Below are 16,157 nucleotides of genomic sequence, written 5' to 3' on the forward strand. Positions count from 1 at the left end.
CTTTGCTTCTCATCATTTGGGAAAACACACACACACACACACACACACACACACACACACACGCACACACACGCACACACGCCCATAGCCTCAGAAGACAGTCATAGCACAATCATGTGAGCCGCTGTGCCTCTTAGCCAAGACTTTGTGCTCTGCCCCGAGGTGCAGGCTTGTAATATTCACCATGGCCGTATTGATTCAAGGATTATTTCATCCTCCTCAGTGCGGTTCGCACACATTAACCCGGCAACATGTCAATTCTTAAGTGAATCTGCACAAACGGCACTGACCTGACCCCCCCGGCCCCTCCCCCTCCACACCACGACCCCCTCGCTTCGGTGTTATGTGACCGAGCGGAACCAGGAAACGGCGGCAGCAGCGAGTCGGGGTTGAAAACTTTGAGTTTCCAACTCGTCAGCGACCTCGGCACCAACGAGAACCGGAGGTGGAGGCCAGGAAGAGACGTCGCTGGAAATCAGCCCTTTGTGATGTCACAAAGGGTTGCTTCTAAACATACAGAAGCTACGACAACAAAGCCTTTTTTTCATGCTAATTGTCCGTACGATGAACTATATAATTGTCTGACCGCTCACAAAGCCGTGGCCGATTTCATTTGTCGCATCAAACTTCACGTTGTCGCACGACAACAGGCGCGTGAGGCGGTCACGATGGCCGTCACTTCTCCCACAGCAGCAACAACAAGATCATCAGCTGCAATCAGTGTGAAGACTGAAGTGAAGGAGAGGCCGCCGACTCCTCCCACATTCAGTCCAGGTTCAGCTGTTCTCTGACGAAGGTCATTTAAAAAATAACATTTCCCGTTTTTCCAGATTAGTTTTCCCAGAGGAAAATTTGCAAGAGGTTTATGGGCATTTTCGTGTCATTCAACAGTTACGCAACCTGGAGGCTTTCAGCATGATGCACTTACAGGAGGCTGTAAACAGAGGGCTAACGACGAGGTTTTGAAAGCAGCACAGAGGACACGGCGACCTTGAAATAAAATGACATCTTAGGCCAGTGATACCGTTGTAAGTTTGTACATTTTATTGGACGCAAGACGCCGACTTAAGACTTTTTCTCGGTCAGAATTTCCATGACGATGATCGACGGCGAGTCAACAACTGTTATTTAAAAAAGAACAAGCAGCAGTCAGGCAGGCAGGCAGGTGGGCAGGTGGGCAGGCAGGCGTCAATACAGCGTCAAATCAAAGAGAAACCGTGACGTGAGCAGGAGAGAGTAAAAGGCACCAAACGGACATTCGTCTTTGTAGAAATCCACGCTGGTTTCTGGTCAGAGTTTGTGTTGGAGGATAAAAAAGGTCCAGACTGGGATTGGAGCTGGAAATGAAACAAAGCGAACGCCCCGACGCCACCAGGCCACGACCACAGTCACTTCATCGGCAGTCGTCCTCCATCCCTTTCACACCTTCACTGTCCAGCGTCGCCCCCTGGCTGTTGAAGCGGACTCCAACTCCAGTCCGTCATTCCGCTTTTCATCCATCAGCCGAGCGTGGCAGCAGCTGCAGCGGCTCAGTATTTGCAAAACACCACGTTAAAAAAACAAAAGGAGGAAGAAGAAGAAAAAGAAGAAGATGGCGGAAGTTTGACAACGCTGTGAGGATGTGAGAAGAGACGACGGTGGAAGCCACGTCAGGGCTGCAGAGGGAAGCGGAATTACTGAACGTGTACAGTGAACATGACACGGGTCGAGCTGCTGTCACCACAAGGCCACTCGGGGTGGTTGGCACTGACAGGGAACAGCTCCAGGCGACGCCCCGCAGCGTCTATCCGTCTTCTCCGGTGAAGAAGTCCGTCCTGCTGATCCGACATCCTGGAAACTGAACCGGCGGAGGTCCCAAGCCGAGGACACGGGACCGTTCCAATCCCAGGAGCCGATTTCTGATCCGATCAGTGGTGTCGCCCTCTAGTGGCATAGACGGCGACGTAGACGGCGAGAGGCTGAGCTCCCGCCCTCCTGTCCATCACAGTGTGGCATAGGTGGGGGGAGGGGGAGGTGGCAGCACCTTTGGAACCCGACCGTTAGCTGTGTTCTGATATGGCTGTCGAGACCACGGCGGGATGGCAGAGCGACGAGCAGAAGAAAGACTAAAAGCGCTCACGACAGACGCGGCGAGCGGAAGGTGGTCGATGAGTGAAGTCAGAAGAAGCTCAGAGGGAAGCAGCTGCGCCGTGTCTTCAGTTTGTGTGTGGCAGCATGAGAATCCCTCCGTTAAAAAGAAAAAAGAAAAAAGAAAAAAAGAAACTCGCCACGAGGAGGGACGGGCGTCTCCTCCCCGTGGTTGAAATGTGACCACGGTCCGAGTCCGATAGAAAAACAGCAGCTGGTGGCGCTGGAAGCGCCAAGCCCACGGTGTCTTCAGGCGTGGCCGTGGGCGTAGAGGGAGGGCCGCAGGTCGGCCATCCGCTGCCGCAGGTGGCTCATGAACTCGAACATGGTGGCGGCCAGGCTGGACTGGATGAGGTAGCGCGGCAGGCGGCCCTGACACACAAACACAGCAAGGAAGGGTTTCATTCCAGCAGAACTCTGGCAGCTCTGTCAGGTTAAACAGACACGGGGAGAATACATCAGATGTGGCGGCAGCACTCTGCTCACCTTCAGGTCGGTGTTGAGGACCCAGATGAAGGTGCAGACGGACGGGTTGCTGCTGGACTTCAGGACCACGAATCCTCCCGGACCGTTTTCCCCCCTGAGAATTCATGGATAAACACGTCAGAGGAAGGAGGGAGGGGGGGTTGGTGGGGGTGCAGGTGAGAGGACGAAACAAAAAAACATCAGACGGAAGAGACGGTGGAGGCTGACCTGACGTAGCGGGCGCACGCTGGCTTGGCCTCGTGCTCCGTCGCCATGCCAGCAGACAGGTAGCAGTCGCGTTTGCGCTCCACCCGCCGAACGTTGACAAAGTCCCTGCGGGAGGAGAAAAGCCGTCGTCCAATCAGCACACTTGACATGAGACCAAGAAGAAGAAGAAGAAGAAAAAGAAAAAGAAAAAAAAGAAGAAGAAGAAAAAGAAAAAGAAAAAGAAGAAGAAGAAGAAGAAGAAGAAGAAGAAGAAGATTTTGATTTTTGAAAAATAACATTTATTTGCCGCTCTCATTTCCATTCAATCAATCAAAACACATAAATAAATAAATAAATAAATAAATAAATAAATAATTTTCTTGTTGTTTTTTTACACAAGCACGTTGCTAAAAAATAGTTCCCCCTCTGTCACTGCACACAATGCACTGTTAAAAGTCCACATGTCACAAAAAAAACCCAAGTCCCCTGCCCTCCTGTAAAACATAAAATCAATGCGCAGCCTGGACTGGATGAGTTTTTTGCAGATGACAGAGGGGTCGACCTCTGCCCCATCAACTATCTTTCTCTTACGGCTCAACCACACCCCCAACTTAGCCTGGCTTAAAACAAAGTTTAAAACCTGGCCTTTCCTCTTGTTCTGGCGACTGTAGTTAAAACCAAAGATAAAAGAGTGTTTGTTAAAAACCTCCTGGCATTGGATAAAAACTCTATCTAAAAAACCAAACACGGACGACAGACGCTCACACAGATAAAAACAATGAAAAACAGTCTCTCTCTCTGTGCAGAATGGACAGGTGTCCTCCACCGCTGGGTTCATCATGCTGATAAAAGCGTTCACGGCTACGACGCCGTGGAGGACGCGCCACTGAATGTCTCCATGTTTTTTGGCCACTGGGGCTTTGTAGAGAGTTATCCACGCGGGCTTATTTCCATAGTTCAAGTATTTCCTCCACGGCGTATCCCAACGTCCATCTAATTTGTGTTTGTGCAAAGTTTTCACCATTGTTTGATAGAGTTTTTTTCCCGTCGCGACCTCCAGGGGAACTGCTGGACAATCTTCCAGCAGAGGGCCACTGCAGTCGTCCAAGTCTGGGAGCAGGCCGACATGGGGGAAGCTGTCCTCTGGGTCGGGGGTCAGGGAACCTCTGTCATGCAAGCTGAGGAGGGAGTGCTCATGACCGGACAGCCTTCTACTCCAATGGTCCAGCAGCTGCTTGACAACCCTTTGGGATTTTAGTCCCAGCGTAGAGGCCAATGGGGCGGGGTCTTCCAATCCAGGACCGGTCAGCTCCACCACCTTGCCCAACGTCATGACCCCTGCAGCTCGGAGGGCCTTGGAGAGAGTCACTCCCCCCCAGCTAGGGTAGTCCAGCAGGGTTCCCTGAAGGACCGGTTCCTGCAAGAGCCAGTACAAAGAGTCGGCCTGCTCCGCCCTCTGCTTCTTCAGGAGGTTCCAAACGTTAAAAACACTCCGATAAAAACAAGGCAGAGAAACTGTGCTCATGCGAGTCGTGTCCATTAAAAACAAACTAAAATCCAGGCCCAAAAAATTAAAACGCTGCAGGATGCACCGGGCTAATGGTCTCCACAGAACATCCTTGGGGCCAGTCAGGAGCCTCTGAATAAACTGGAGTCTGAAGGCAGAGCCCCTGCTGGCCAGATGAACCAAACCCTGTCCTCCCTCTTCTTTGGGGAGGAAAAGGATGCTCTGTGGAACCCAGTGCTTCCTGCCCCCCCAAAAGAAATCAATTAAAAGCCGCTGTATCTCTGCCAGGAGAGAGGCTGGAGGATCTAAAACCATTAGTCTGTGCCACAAGGAGGACGAGACCAAGTTGTTGACGATGAGGGTTCTGCCTCTGTAGGACATTTTAGGCAGCAGCCACTTCCACCGTCCTAGCCTCCCCCTCACCGTCTCCAACACATTGTCCCAGTTCTTATTGTTGTGGGTCTCGTCCCCCAAGTAGATGCCCAGATATTTAAAACCGCCAGTCTTCCACTGCAGCCCACCGGGCAACTTGAGCCTACTCCTCAGCCCCTCTCCCACCATAAGAGCCTCACTCTTCCCCCAGTTAACACGTGAAGAAGAAATAAAACCAAACTCTGTTAAAAGATTTTCTAAAACACTGATGTCATTTTGCGAGTTGATTAAAACCACCAAATCATCAGCGTACACAGACAGTTTAAAAGACACGCAACACTGAGGGAGACACACACCACTTAAACTCTCCCTTAATTTGTGGAGTAGAGGCTCTATGGACAGAGAGTACAGCATCCCTGAGAGAGAGCAGCCCTGCCTCACCCCCCTCTGAACGTCGAAGGGGGCACTCAGACCACCGTTGACCTTGAGAACACTCTCAATGCCACAATAGAGCACCCGGATCATGGCTATAAAGTCAGGATTGAATCCAAAGGCACCCATGGTCTGCCACAGGTACTGGTGTTCAACCCTGTCAAAAGCCTTTTCCTGGTCTATGGAAATAAGACCAGTCTCAAGAGCCAATGAACTGGAGAGGTCCAAAAAATCCCGAATTAAAGTGACATTGTCACTTATGAGCCTGCCCGGCACGCAGTAGGTCTGGTCAGGGTGGATGATGGACGACATCAACTCTCGCAGCCTAAGGGCCAGAGCTTTGGACAGGATTTTGTAATCCGTGCACAGCAAGGACACCGGCCTCCAGTTCCTGATGTCCTGCAGGTCTCCCTTCTTTGGCAGTAAGGTGATGACGGCCCTCCTACAGCTCATTGGGAGTTTTCCCTGTTTGATGCTGTCGTTGATTGTCAGGAGAAGGTCTGGTCCGATGACCGGCCAGAAGGACTTATAAAAGTCCACAGGAAGGCCGTCAATGCCAGGAGCTTTTCCACACTGCAGGCTCCCCAGGGCGGCTTCCAGCTCCATGAGCGTCAGTGGAGCCGCCAACTGGGGGCTTTGCTCCTGGCTCACCTGAGGGAGACCGCTGAGGAAGTTGCTGTGCGCCTCCGGATTACTCGACCACTCGCTCTTATAGAGGTCTCTGTAGAAACCGGCAGCATATTTCCTAATCCCAGAAGAATCCGAAATTTCGGAACAGCTACCCGCGCGTAAAGAATGAATGATCTTCCTTTGTCCATTTTTCTTCTCCAGCCCAAAGAAAAACTGAGAGGGAGCATCCATCTGCGAGATGTTCATAAACCGCGACCTGACCAGCGCCCCCTGCGCAGAAACCCCGAGCAGGTTGGCTAACGCCGATTGTTTGGACTTGAGGGAATCTAAATGCCCTCGATTTCCTGTAGAAACAGCTAAGGACTGTAACTCCTCTACCTGTCTCTCCAGATCCCTTACGGTCCGGGTTAACTCACCTGTGGCAAAGCGAGTGAAGCTCTGGCAAAGTTGTTGGGTCTGAGTTTTCCCAAAATCCCACCATTGTTGGATGGTGGGGAAATTGGGTCTGCTCTCTCTGTGGGATAACCAAAAAAACTTAAAAGCAGTTTTAAAAGCCTGGTCATTTAAAAGAGCTGTGTTAAAATGCCAATAGGCACTATTTAAACGAATATTCTGAATAAAAATGGAACAGGACACAAGACAATGATCGCTAAAACCAACAGGCTGGATTAAACACCTTTTAAAAATATTTAAAAGGTGATTAAAACAGTAAAAACGATCAAGTCTGGCAAGGGATAAAAAATTTTCTTTGGTATGGCTCCAAGTGTACCGTCGTCTGTTTTGATTAAAAACTCTCCACAGGTCAGACAGCTCGTGATCTTTGATGAGCTGTCTGAGCCTGTGAGACGACCCAGGGTGTGGCTCAGGATGATTCCTGTCTAGTGCGGGATCTTCAGTGCAATTAAAATCGCCGCCTAAAAACATAAAATCATCATGGCAGGTTTTAAGAACATCATCAAGCTTTTTTAAAAATGTAAGTCTCTCCAACCCTCTGGTTGGAGCATAGACATTTAAAAACACTAATTTTACATTTTCATAAAAAGCTATAACCTTTAGTAAAAACCCTGGAATGATTTCCTCAACACTAAAAGAAGCCGGTAAAAAATTCTGAGCCAATAAAATCCCAACCCCACCACTGGCACTGGAATTATGGCTCAGAATCACCTCCCCTTTAAAATCCCTCTTCCAGTCACTGACAATATCGTCAGTGCTGTGTGTCTCCTGAAGAAACAATACATTTAATCTTTTTAACTCCATCAATTTAAAAAGAGCAGCTCTTTTAAAATCAGCCCGGGCTCCATTCATGTTTAAACTCCCCATGTTAAAATCACACATGAATGGATAAAAAAATAAAAACTCAGTAAAACAACACACCAGTGGCACAAAGATCAATAAAAATAAATTAAACATCAATTTCCCCCTTGTTTAACTCTTCTCTGGCCTTTCCTATGTGCTTTCTGAGTCTGTATACTTCCTGGTCAGTGAGCACTTCTCCAAACTTCCTCGTGAGGGGTTTGGCGGAGTTGATGAACCGCCTAAGGTCCGAGAAGTGCTCCCATACTGACGTTTGTCTCACCCCTTTCGTGTCTTCAAGGAATTTTTTCAGCAGTGCAACCGAGTAAGGTGCATCGGTGTCTTCTTGAGTTAAAACAAAGTCGCTCTCAACACTCGTGGCTGTCTTTCTATTTTTTGCTTTTTCTTTTACGAGTTCAGTTAATTTTCTCTTTTGTGACAGTTTCAACATTTCATCATCATCATCGGACATTGCTTCATCGTCATACTCAGACATGTCTAAGGTGTCTACAGTTGCTTTGTTCTTTTCTTTCTTCGTTTTCTTTTTTTCGATTCCATAAAGTGACAAGGGGGGGTCCCCCTTATCAGGGGGAGGCACAGATATTGGGGACGCCTCGGGGACCCCAGTCACCGCCGGCACCGGGTCGAACTGAGCCGACAACCCCGCCGGCACCGGGTCTTCCGGAGCCGACGGACCGGCCGCCACCGTATCCAACGGTGCCGCCGGACCCGCCGACTCTAGGGGCGGCGACGCCACCTCGGCCGCCGCCACCGCCGCCTCAGGAGGGGGGGTCCCGCCTGAGGCGGATGCCTTCCGCTCCGGGCAGGAGCGAACCAAGTGCCCCTCGGCACCGCACCCAAAACACTTCATATGTTCAGTAGTGACAAAAACCATGTACGGAAAGTTGTCGATTTTGAACGTACAGGATAGGTTTAAGTCACTTGTCGTGTCTTTAAGCACCATGTACACCTGTCTCCGGTGACACACAACATGCTTGAGCTGCGGTGACTTGCAGCCTAAAGACATCATTTTTATTGGTGAAACGAGTTGGCCAAATCGCGACAGCTCTTTGGCCAGTGCCTCGTTTTTAATGAACGGTGGAGCATTGGAGATCAGTACCTTCTTGGCGGGGCTCACGAGGGGGAGAACGGGAGTGAAAGTGTCACCGATCACAACACCGCTCTCGACCACCTTGCTTACCTTGTCGGTGTCGTCAAGGAAGATAACGATCGCTCCATTCATTCGGGATGCAGACTTAACGCTGCTGTATCCCACCACCTTTCCAACGGCCAGACCCGCCTGTTCCACCGAGCACTCAACTGCCGGCACCAGTTTGATGGCGTGCCGGCGAGTGAGACGCTCGAACTCGGTAGCCGGCGTTTCAGCTACCGGCATGCTGGCTGCTGGCTACCGGCTACGCCGGTCCTCCACCCAACCACCAACACACACACAAAAAAAAAAAAAGATCTACTTACAAAACTAACACGAATTGATAAATGAAAAACTAACGCACATATATATCAAAAAAAAGATGGAAAAAAAATGAACAAAAACAGCGAAAAAACGCTCAAAGTTTTGCACTTCTCCCTCTCTCGTCAACTCCGCCACTCCTCACAGAAGAAGAAGAAGAGGAAGAAGAAGAAGAAGAAGAAGAAGAAGAAGAAGAAGAAGAAGAAGAAGAAGAAGAAGAAGAAGAAGAAGAAGAAGAAGAAGAAGAAGAAGAAGAAGAAGAAGAAGAAGAAGAAGAAGAAGAAGAAGAAGAAGAAGAAGAAGAAGAAGAAGAAGAAGAAGAAGAAGAAGAAGAAGAAGAAGAAGAAGAAGAAGAAGAAGAAGAGGCTGCTTTGGTTGTACCTGGCTGACACGACGCCCCCTGCTGCTCCCGCCGAGACGTCGTACGACACCATGGTGTTGTCGTCGACCCGCTGGAGGATCTGAGGGGACGGCAGGGCAGAACTGTCAGCCGACCGCAGCACTGACACTTTGCATCAGGCAGCGTCAGCGGCCGTTACCTGGCAGACGGAAACAGTTTTGTTCCAGTGGACCATCTTCTCCGGCTGCAGAATCACCTCCTGGTACACCAGCTCAGCAGGGCACTGCAGTAAGGCCTGAGACACACAGCAACAACAAGAAGGGGTCAACAGCGAGTCATCCATTGTGTTTGCAGCAAGCGATGAGTAAAAGTCAAAGTCACGAATGGGAAGTGGGTAGAAATCCAGCAGACCTCTGCAATATTTTCAACCCTTGTGAGAAACGCAGTCTCATCTTGGGATTTCTGGCATGATCTTTTCCCTCATTTCTCTGCTGTTCACATGATCTCTTAAAAGCAGCGGCTAGTGTGAAGGAATTGAAAAAAAAAAAAATGCAGCTAATTTTAGCCAGAAGGCTCAGCGTTTTTGTTTTGAAAAAAGGCGTCTGTGAACAACTACTCTTGTGGGGAGAATCAGCAGAGTTTTGTCCAGTTTGAGACGGCCAGGACGAGTTCCCACTGTGACGAGTCAGTCACACTCGCTCTCTACACCATCTGAGCGCCAATGAAGCGTCAGTCAATCAGTCGGCGGCACTGCGACTGTAACGCACCACGAGGACGAGGCCTTGTGCTACATGAAACCTGGTTGAACACTGAGTTGTGGATCAACGAAACAAACGCAAACACTAACTACTTAAGCAGCCAGTTGTTGCTGCTGCGTCACAGCGGCGGCCCGACGCAGCGGCTTTGGCACGCATTTCGTCACGCCGACGATGTGACACGCATTCCTGCTGGCGAGCGAAACTGTTTTATTGGCCGCCAGGGCCGCTGATAAAGCACCGCCGGGCCGTCGCAGCAACACAGGCTGAACACTTCCGTGTTACTGTGTAACTGTAAAGCAGGAGATAGGTCATCTTTACTGGAGCAACACACACACACACACACACACACACACACACACACACACACACACACACACACACACACACACACACACACACACACACACACACACACACACACACACACGGGACAGTTTTTGCAACTATTCAAATGACTTTTGCTGCGGGAAATAACAGACTTCCTCTCTGGGAAATGACTCTCTGACAGAAGGAACTCCACACATGGAGCTTCACAGTCGGGCCGGTCAGCACTGCAGGAAAGGTTAAAGGTTAAAGTCTCACCAGCTGCGTTTCCACTGCAGTTTTTCGCAAAATAAAAGTGGCATTTATAAGAACTTTCGACAAAGTACAATTGCGATTTGCAGGTGTTTCCATTGAATGGTGCGAAGCGCGTAAGGCGTAACTCTCGTCAAATCTCGCCCAGCGAGACCGCACTGTGAGGAGGACGGAGGCACACCATTTATTGTATAAATCTGCATTTCGATGATGTTTGCGGTCAAGAATGATTGTTCTATTCTTCTCTATGATGACTTGTGAAAAATATTCCGTCTCCTCCTCCGTCCAATCATAACGCGCCATTTTCACTTGGAAGTGAACTGGTCACATGACCCTGTACGTCGCGTCCGCTGACATGTAAATGCGAAAAAAAGTGTTTCCATGACACTTTTGCGATATACCTCCATATGGATACGTCTACAAAACAAACTCATGAGAGCGTCAAAACCTTTTGTGATATCTTGAGAGTTTTTTCCAAGTTGAGCCGTTTCCATCACCAGTTTTATTACTGCCATATTTAGGTTTTGCGCAATCACACTCCAAGGGACTTTTTAGCCCTGAGCTGGCTCGCTCGGTCCAATTGACCCTGCCCACTTCAGTTGGTGCAACACAGGAAAGGAAGATTAGGACAGGAAGAAGTGGCAGCATCAAAACAACGACAGGAAGGAGTGTGTGTGTGTAGATGTGCACACGATGGCCATCAGTTTGCAAACAAATGGACGCTGATATGGTAAAATGAGGGCAGAGACAAATTTCACAGCAGGCTCAGTATAATATTAGCACAGAGGCTCTGATGGCACTGGCAGTCTGGGACTATTTGGAGCTGTGGTGCAGCTCATCACCTCCACTCCCTTGTTTTTTTGTTTTTAAATCAAAATATGAACAATGATGATTGTGTTACAGCTTGTTTAACAATATAAATTCCACATGAAACACAGTTTATATTGAAAGTCCCAGTTCTTCTGGCGAGTCGGTCTCAGCGCACAACGGGCAGCGCCGCACTGCGACACAACGGCAGAAGAGCGAAGAGGGCGTCGCAGATGTGATTTGTCTCACAGCGGCAAACAATGAAAAGAGGGGAAGCCGCGTACCTTGAGAATGAAAGTCTTCCCGTGGAACGGAATCTCCAGCGTGTAGACGGAGTCGCCCATGTCCTGCAAACGAAACAAAAAAGGCCGACTGGTTAAAAACAGGACAAACTGACATAGAAAGTGGAGTTTGTGTGTTGTGTGACGCAACAACTAAAAAAAAAAAAAAAAACCCAAACAAACACAAAGCTTCATTCACAGCAGATTGCCCTTGTTTTCCCCTGAAGCCACAGTGTTCCTGTTCCAGCCAACCTCCAAACTTTCACTTGAGGCTCTACCTGACCAAAGAATGTAGCCAGACTGCAGAATGCAGCTGCCAATATAACGCCTTTGATTTTTCTGGCGAGCCAAACAAGTGTGATGCCATTGCTTCACGCACACCAAGAGACACCATGCAGGTGGAAATAAGCTGCAGTCAATATGTGACTTCCTCCACCATACAGACTTTAAGAGCCTGACAACAACAACACTAACCTCTGTGTGACACTAATAGTCGAAGCCACTGACCCGACTTCAACACGCTGTTATCAGCATGTTTGTTCGTCCTGCTCCGACATGAAAAAAATAATCAATGTCCGGTGAAGACTTTTGCAAACTGACTGAACCTGCTGTCGTCCTCACATGTAGAAAGCACTCATGTTCAGACATGTTGTTGACTGACTGAGAGCATTAAAAAAATAATCAGATTAGATTCGGAGAATGGAAGATTTCTTTTCTTGTTGGGTTCATTTTAGGCTGGCGTGTTTTTCTCCAGTTATCCAAGAGAAGAACTTTTGCTCTCTGAATGCGTCCCATCCTCTTTCTAAGGGGGAGTGCCAAATTTAACCAGGGACCAGACCAGTTCTTTATCAGCACACCGAGCGGCCAAGGTCACGGACTGCATGATACAAGTTTATGATTGTGGAGCAAACCGACTCAAACATGAACACACTGAAGCCACACAGCGAGACAACACTACAAACCAGCACCAACACCGTGCTGCGGTTTCACTACGCATATGGATTTCTAGGAATTTCCCCCTATGAATCTCAAACGAGTCCATCGACTTAGTCATGCGGAAGAAATGTGTGTGAAGAAAAGTTTCACCTCTGAGTCTAAGTTTGAACTGATAGAGAAGGATTGCTGCTGCGACTTAGCGGTGATGCAATTTAACTTGAAGAACTCAATCATCAAACACTCACATTGTTCTTCTCAAACTTCCAGTTTTCCTCCTGGGTCAGGATCTGCTCCACAACGGACATGGCCTCTCGACCCTGGCGGACGTACTCCTTCTCCTGGACAGGAAATGAGAAGGAGAGACGGCGGTCAGAGGAAAATCAGAGCTGATGAGTTTCGAGAGTCAAGAGTCGTCAGGCTGACGCTGCTACCTGCGCAGTGACGGCTTTTCGTCCGAGACCCTCCTCGTCCAGGTCCTCCTCCGAACCTGGAGGTGGAAGTTCGCGTTCAAATATGTTTAGAAAAAAAACAGCGCAACAGAATGATAATGAGAGGAGATCAGTCAACGTCACCTGCTACAGATTCTGGAGGGGAGTAGAACTGTCCGTCAGACACGGCACGAGCGTAGATCATGGGAGCGCGTTCCCAGGCTGCGTTCACCGACGCCAGGTAGGCTGGAGGTGGACGGAGGGAAAACAGGTCACATGATGAAAATCACATCTCATCAAAGCGCCGGGGGGGGGGGGCAGTCGCTGCTCTCACCTCGCTCCTCATCGGCCTCCTGCGTGAGAACCTTGAAGTCGAGGAACCACGTCTCCAGCCAGGCCAGCACGAAGGAGGCGATGGGCAACACGTAGCCAAAGGCATTCTGGGTGAGGAGCTGTGCAAACAGAAGAAAACCACATTAGTGTGTAACCACAGAGAAATACAAGTGAGAAATGCCACTTTGTGCCACTTTAGTTTTCCATCTGCTGAATGTGAAAAGTCAGAGGATGTGCAAAAAAAGAGGCCGCGCAATAAGGAAGTGGATGAAAAAGGATTACAGAGCATTGTGTGTGTAAAATACAGAAGTGCGATGAGTGTGTGTGTGTGTGTGGGGGGGGGGCTGGGTCACTCACATTGGATTCAATCACCTTGACAACCAGGAAGACGCTGGTGACGAGTGTGGTCACCTGCAGAGTGGAGCGGAATCTCAGATCAGAGCATGTGGGATTTTACACAACGTGACGAGGGGAGCGGTGGAGTCGGGAGGCCACTACTTACCGCAATCACACACCAGTGCTTCAGACGAAAAGCAGCGTAGCCCACTTGCAAGCACAGGAAGCGAAAGACGGCGAGCAGCTGAGAGCGGAGGAAGAGAGATGACAGAGAGTGACCACAAGTGGAGTGGTCATGTTGACACCTGCTAGAACTGTTGCCTCTGTCTGGTGTGAGTGAATATGGACCGTGTCATGCCATCACCTCCATCACACACTCGAAGAAATTGACCCACTTACAAAGATGTCGAAGAAGGAAGTGCTGTACTTATACTGGAGGACTTCTTTTTCCAAGCTGTCCCTGATGGAGTTGGAGAGCTGCAGCAGGAGCAGAGAGTCACTCGTCAACAGCGGGAAACAGCAGACACACTTCTAACCCACCTGAAGGTCCAACATTCAACTCAGTTTTTAAATTACAGACAGCAAATCTTATATGAGGAATGGACTTCTCCCATTTCACTGAAGGGCCAGAGACACTGAACCAGGACACTCACATTCAGCTCGATTATCCACAGGAGGGAGATGAAGAGCAGGTCAAAGGTCACAAACAGGCAGAAGGTGCGGCGGACGTCAGAGATGACCTTGCGCTCGGCCGGCGGCACAAACAGGTACGGCGGCGGGAGGGACATGGACGTGGAGAAGGAGGCGTTGAGAGGGCTGAAGGCAGGCGTGGCGCCAGCCAACTCCCCGTAGTCTCCACCCGGCATCCCTGCGGCCAGACAGGAAAGAGCCGCTGCGTGCAGGAGAAGAAGAACGAGGCGGTCAGATTTAGCAGTGTCGTTCTCTTTTGGCGATTTGTTCACTCATTCGTTCATTTATCATAAAAAAAAAATAGTGACAGGAAACCTAAACAGTACACATATAGGAAAAATGTATCATTTCTGGGGCAGAACATTGACAGTTTGTGCTTACTGGGCTTCAAAACAGTTTCTACCCTGGAGAAACACAACCAGCAGCTGCAAGAGCAGACGATCAAGTCCAACAGGCCGCTGCGTTTAAGCAAACATTATAAACCCCGGGAACGACATCACGTCACAGAATTCTTTTTTTTTTATTATTATTTACTTTTTAATATTCTATTGAACCAAGGCAGTGGTCATTCTAGTCCGTATCACACGATGAATGATCAGTGGTGAATATTAGGTGCAGGGTGTGGAGACCACTGAAGAAATGCAAAACTAAACAAGACTGAGTGAGAAAGAGAGGAAGCAAGAATTCCCCAAATGAAAGAGACTTGTTCACACGTTTCATGTATTGCTGCTCAGAGCAAAAGCAACAAGAAAGTGAGTTCAGACAAGTTGAGGTCATGTTTGCATCGAAGGCCGCAGACCATTTCTAATCTAAGTTAGGGGGGGGGGGGGGACACAAGGGCAACGCAGACAGGAAAAACAAAAAAATATTTCTTTCGACCACAGCGCCATTGTTGTTACTCCGGTGATTCACGATCGGCTGCTTTAGTTATGTTCCAAACATCCACAGAACAATGAACCGGAGATTAACCGGTATCACAAGCATTTCATTCCTCTAACACAAAAACCTGGCTCTTGGTATCGTGTCGTAAATTGTCAACCAAACGTGTTTTTTTGTTACTAAGCTCTAAGTGAGAGGAGACCCCATGACTCACAGGCTCCCCACCCCTTCCCCCCAACTCTTGTTTCAAAAACAGTGTCTGGCGCTGCGTAGCGAGCTAGCGTCACGTTAGCTCTGCCCCACAGTTAACCCAAGAACATCAACACGGCGAGTATCAACACTTGCTCCCGGAAACTTTACAGTTTGGTTAAGTGTTGTGGACGAAGGCTGATATCAAATTGCAGCTGGTTAGCCAAAGTCCCCGAGGCGGCTACAAATATTAGCTTTTGCTAACTTACCTTAATGAGTAAGTCGCTGTTTAAACAACGCAGAACACTGTCGGACGCGCATCTCATATAAAGTGAAACGTGAACTGGAGTGCTCCGATTTCCCGGCCAGACATTTAAATACTACCTCCTCTTTGCCCCCCGAAAATGAAAGCATGAGAACAACTCACTTGATTTAGCGCACCATCATCGTCTGCCACAACTTCCGGTGTTGTCGCCAGAGAGTGCACAATGCGGCGAGATGGTTCCCCCCCGCCAAGCGAAAGCCACGTGATAAAACAGGAAATTCCATTTGCTCATCTTCCGCATTCGTTTAACGGCATCTGTTTCACTTCAGCGTTAACGAAACAAAAAACGGAATTCACAATGGATGACAAACAAGAACATTTTGTATACGGCCACCAAATTGACGTCACAGAGATGGTGATTCAACTGTTAAACGTGATGTTATTTATTTAATTCCTTAAATATTATGCCAGCGTTTGACCCACCGAGAACAATAGGCATCTTCGATTATTTATTTTTGCCCAAACGTGCGTAAGCATGTTTAGAAATTAATGTGTTTTTGTTGTTCTATCAATTAATATGTATGGAGATAGATTTTTTTTTTTCATAATTATATGTGTGCGCAGATCGGCAATCTGTGTTTAAATGTGTAATCTGTAAATCTATCCTCATCGATATTACTCGTACCTTTGAAAATTGTACAGGGAAAAAACGCATGTCACACGTCACGATCCACTTTTTCTTTCTTCTTTTTTGCAGAAATTGGGATTTCTGAGATTACTGTAGTCATGAACGTAGCATTACATGGAGACGTAATCGTAACAGACGTCCACAAAA

At 48.6% G+C, this 16,157-nt stretch overlaps 1 protein-coding gene across 2 annotated transcripts; it reads right to left on the bottom strand.

Moving 5' to 3' along the window:
- Window positions 1-1,021: 1,021 nt before the first annotated feature.
- On the bottom strand, window positions 1,022-15,641 carry stard3 (StAR related lipid transfer domain containing 3). 2 transcript variants are annotated; one of them, XM_076038540.1, is made up of 15 exons: window positions 15,485-15,641; window positions 13,953-14,191; window positions 13,699-13,776; window positions 13,466-13,543; window positions 13,321-13,374; window positions 12,965-13,082; window positions 12,775-12,876; window positions 12,634-12,689; window positions 12,448-12,540; window positions 11,270-11,332; window positions 9,044-9,139; window positions 8,886-8,965; window positions 2,821-2,925; window positions 2,614-2,707; window positions 1,022-2,499 (listed from the first exon to the last, which is right to left on the bottom strand). In XM_076038540.1, the coding sequence occupies exons 2-15, from the start codon at window positions 14,163-14,165 to the stop codon at window positions 2,377-2,379; spliced, it is 1,353 nt and encodes a 450-aa protein (XP_075894655.1). In that variant the 5' UTR covers window positions 14,166-14,191; window positions 15,485-15,641; the 3' UTR covers window positions 1,022-2,376. The 2 variants fall into 2 exon arrangements, with proteins under 2 accessions (XP_075894655.1, XP_075894654.1); XM_076038539.1 differs by lacking the exon at window positions 15,485-15,641 and adding an exon at window positions 15,327-15,478.
- Between the last annotated feature and the right edge of the window lie 516 nt (window positions 15,642-16,157).

The sequence above is a fragment of the Nelusetta ayraudi genome, unplaced genomic scaffold (genome assembly GCF_046127955.1).
Source record: "Nelusetta ayraudi isolate G7.1 ecotype Tasmania unplaced genomic scaffold, CSIRO-AGI_Nayr_v1 ptg000057l, whole genome shotgun sequence".
Classification (NCBI taxonomy): Eukaryota; Metazoa; Chordata; class Actinopteri; order Tetraodontiformes; family Monacanthidae; genus Nelusetta; species Nelusetta ayraudi.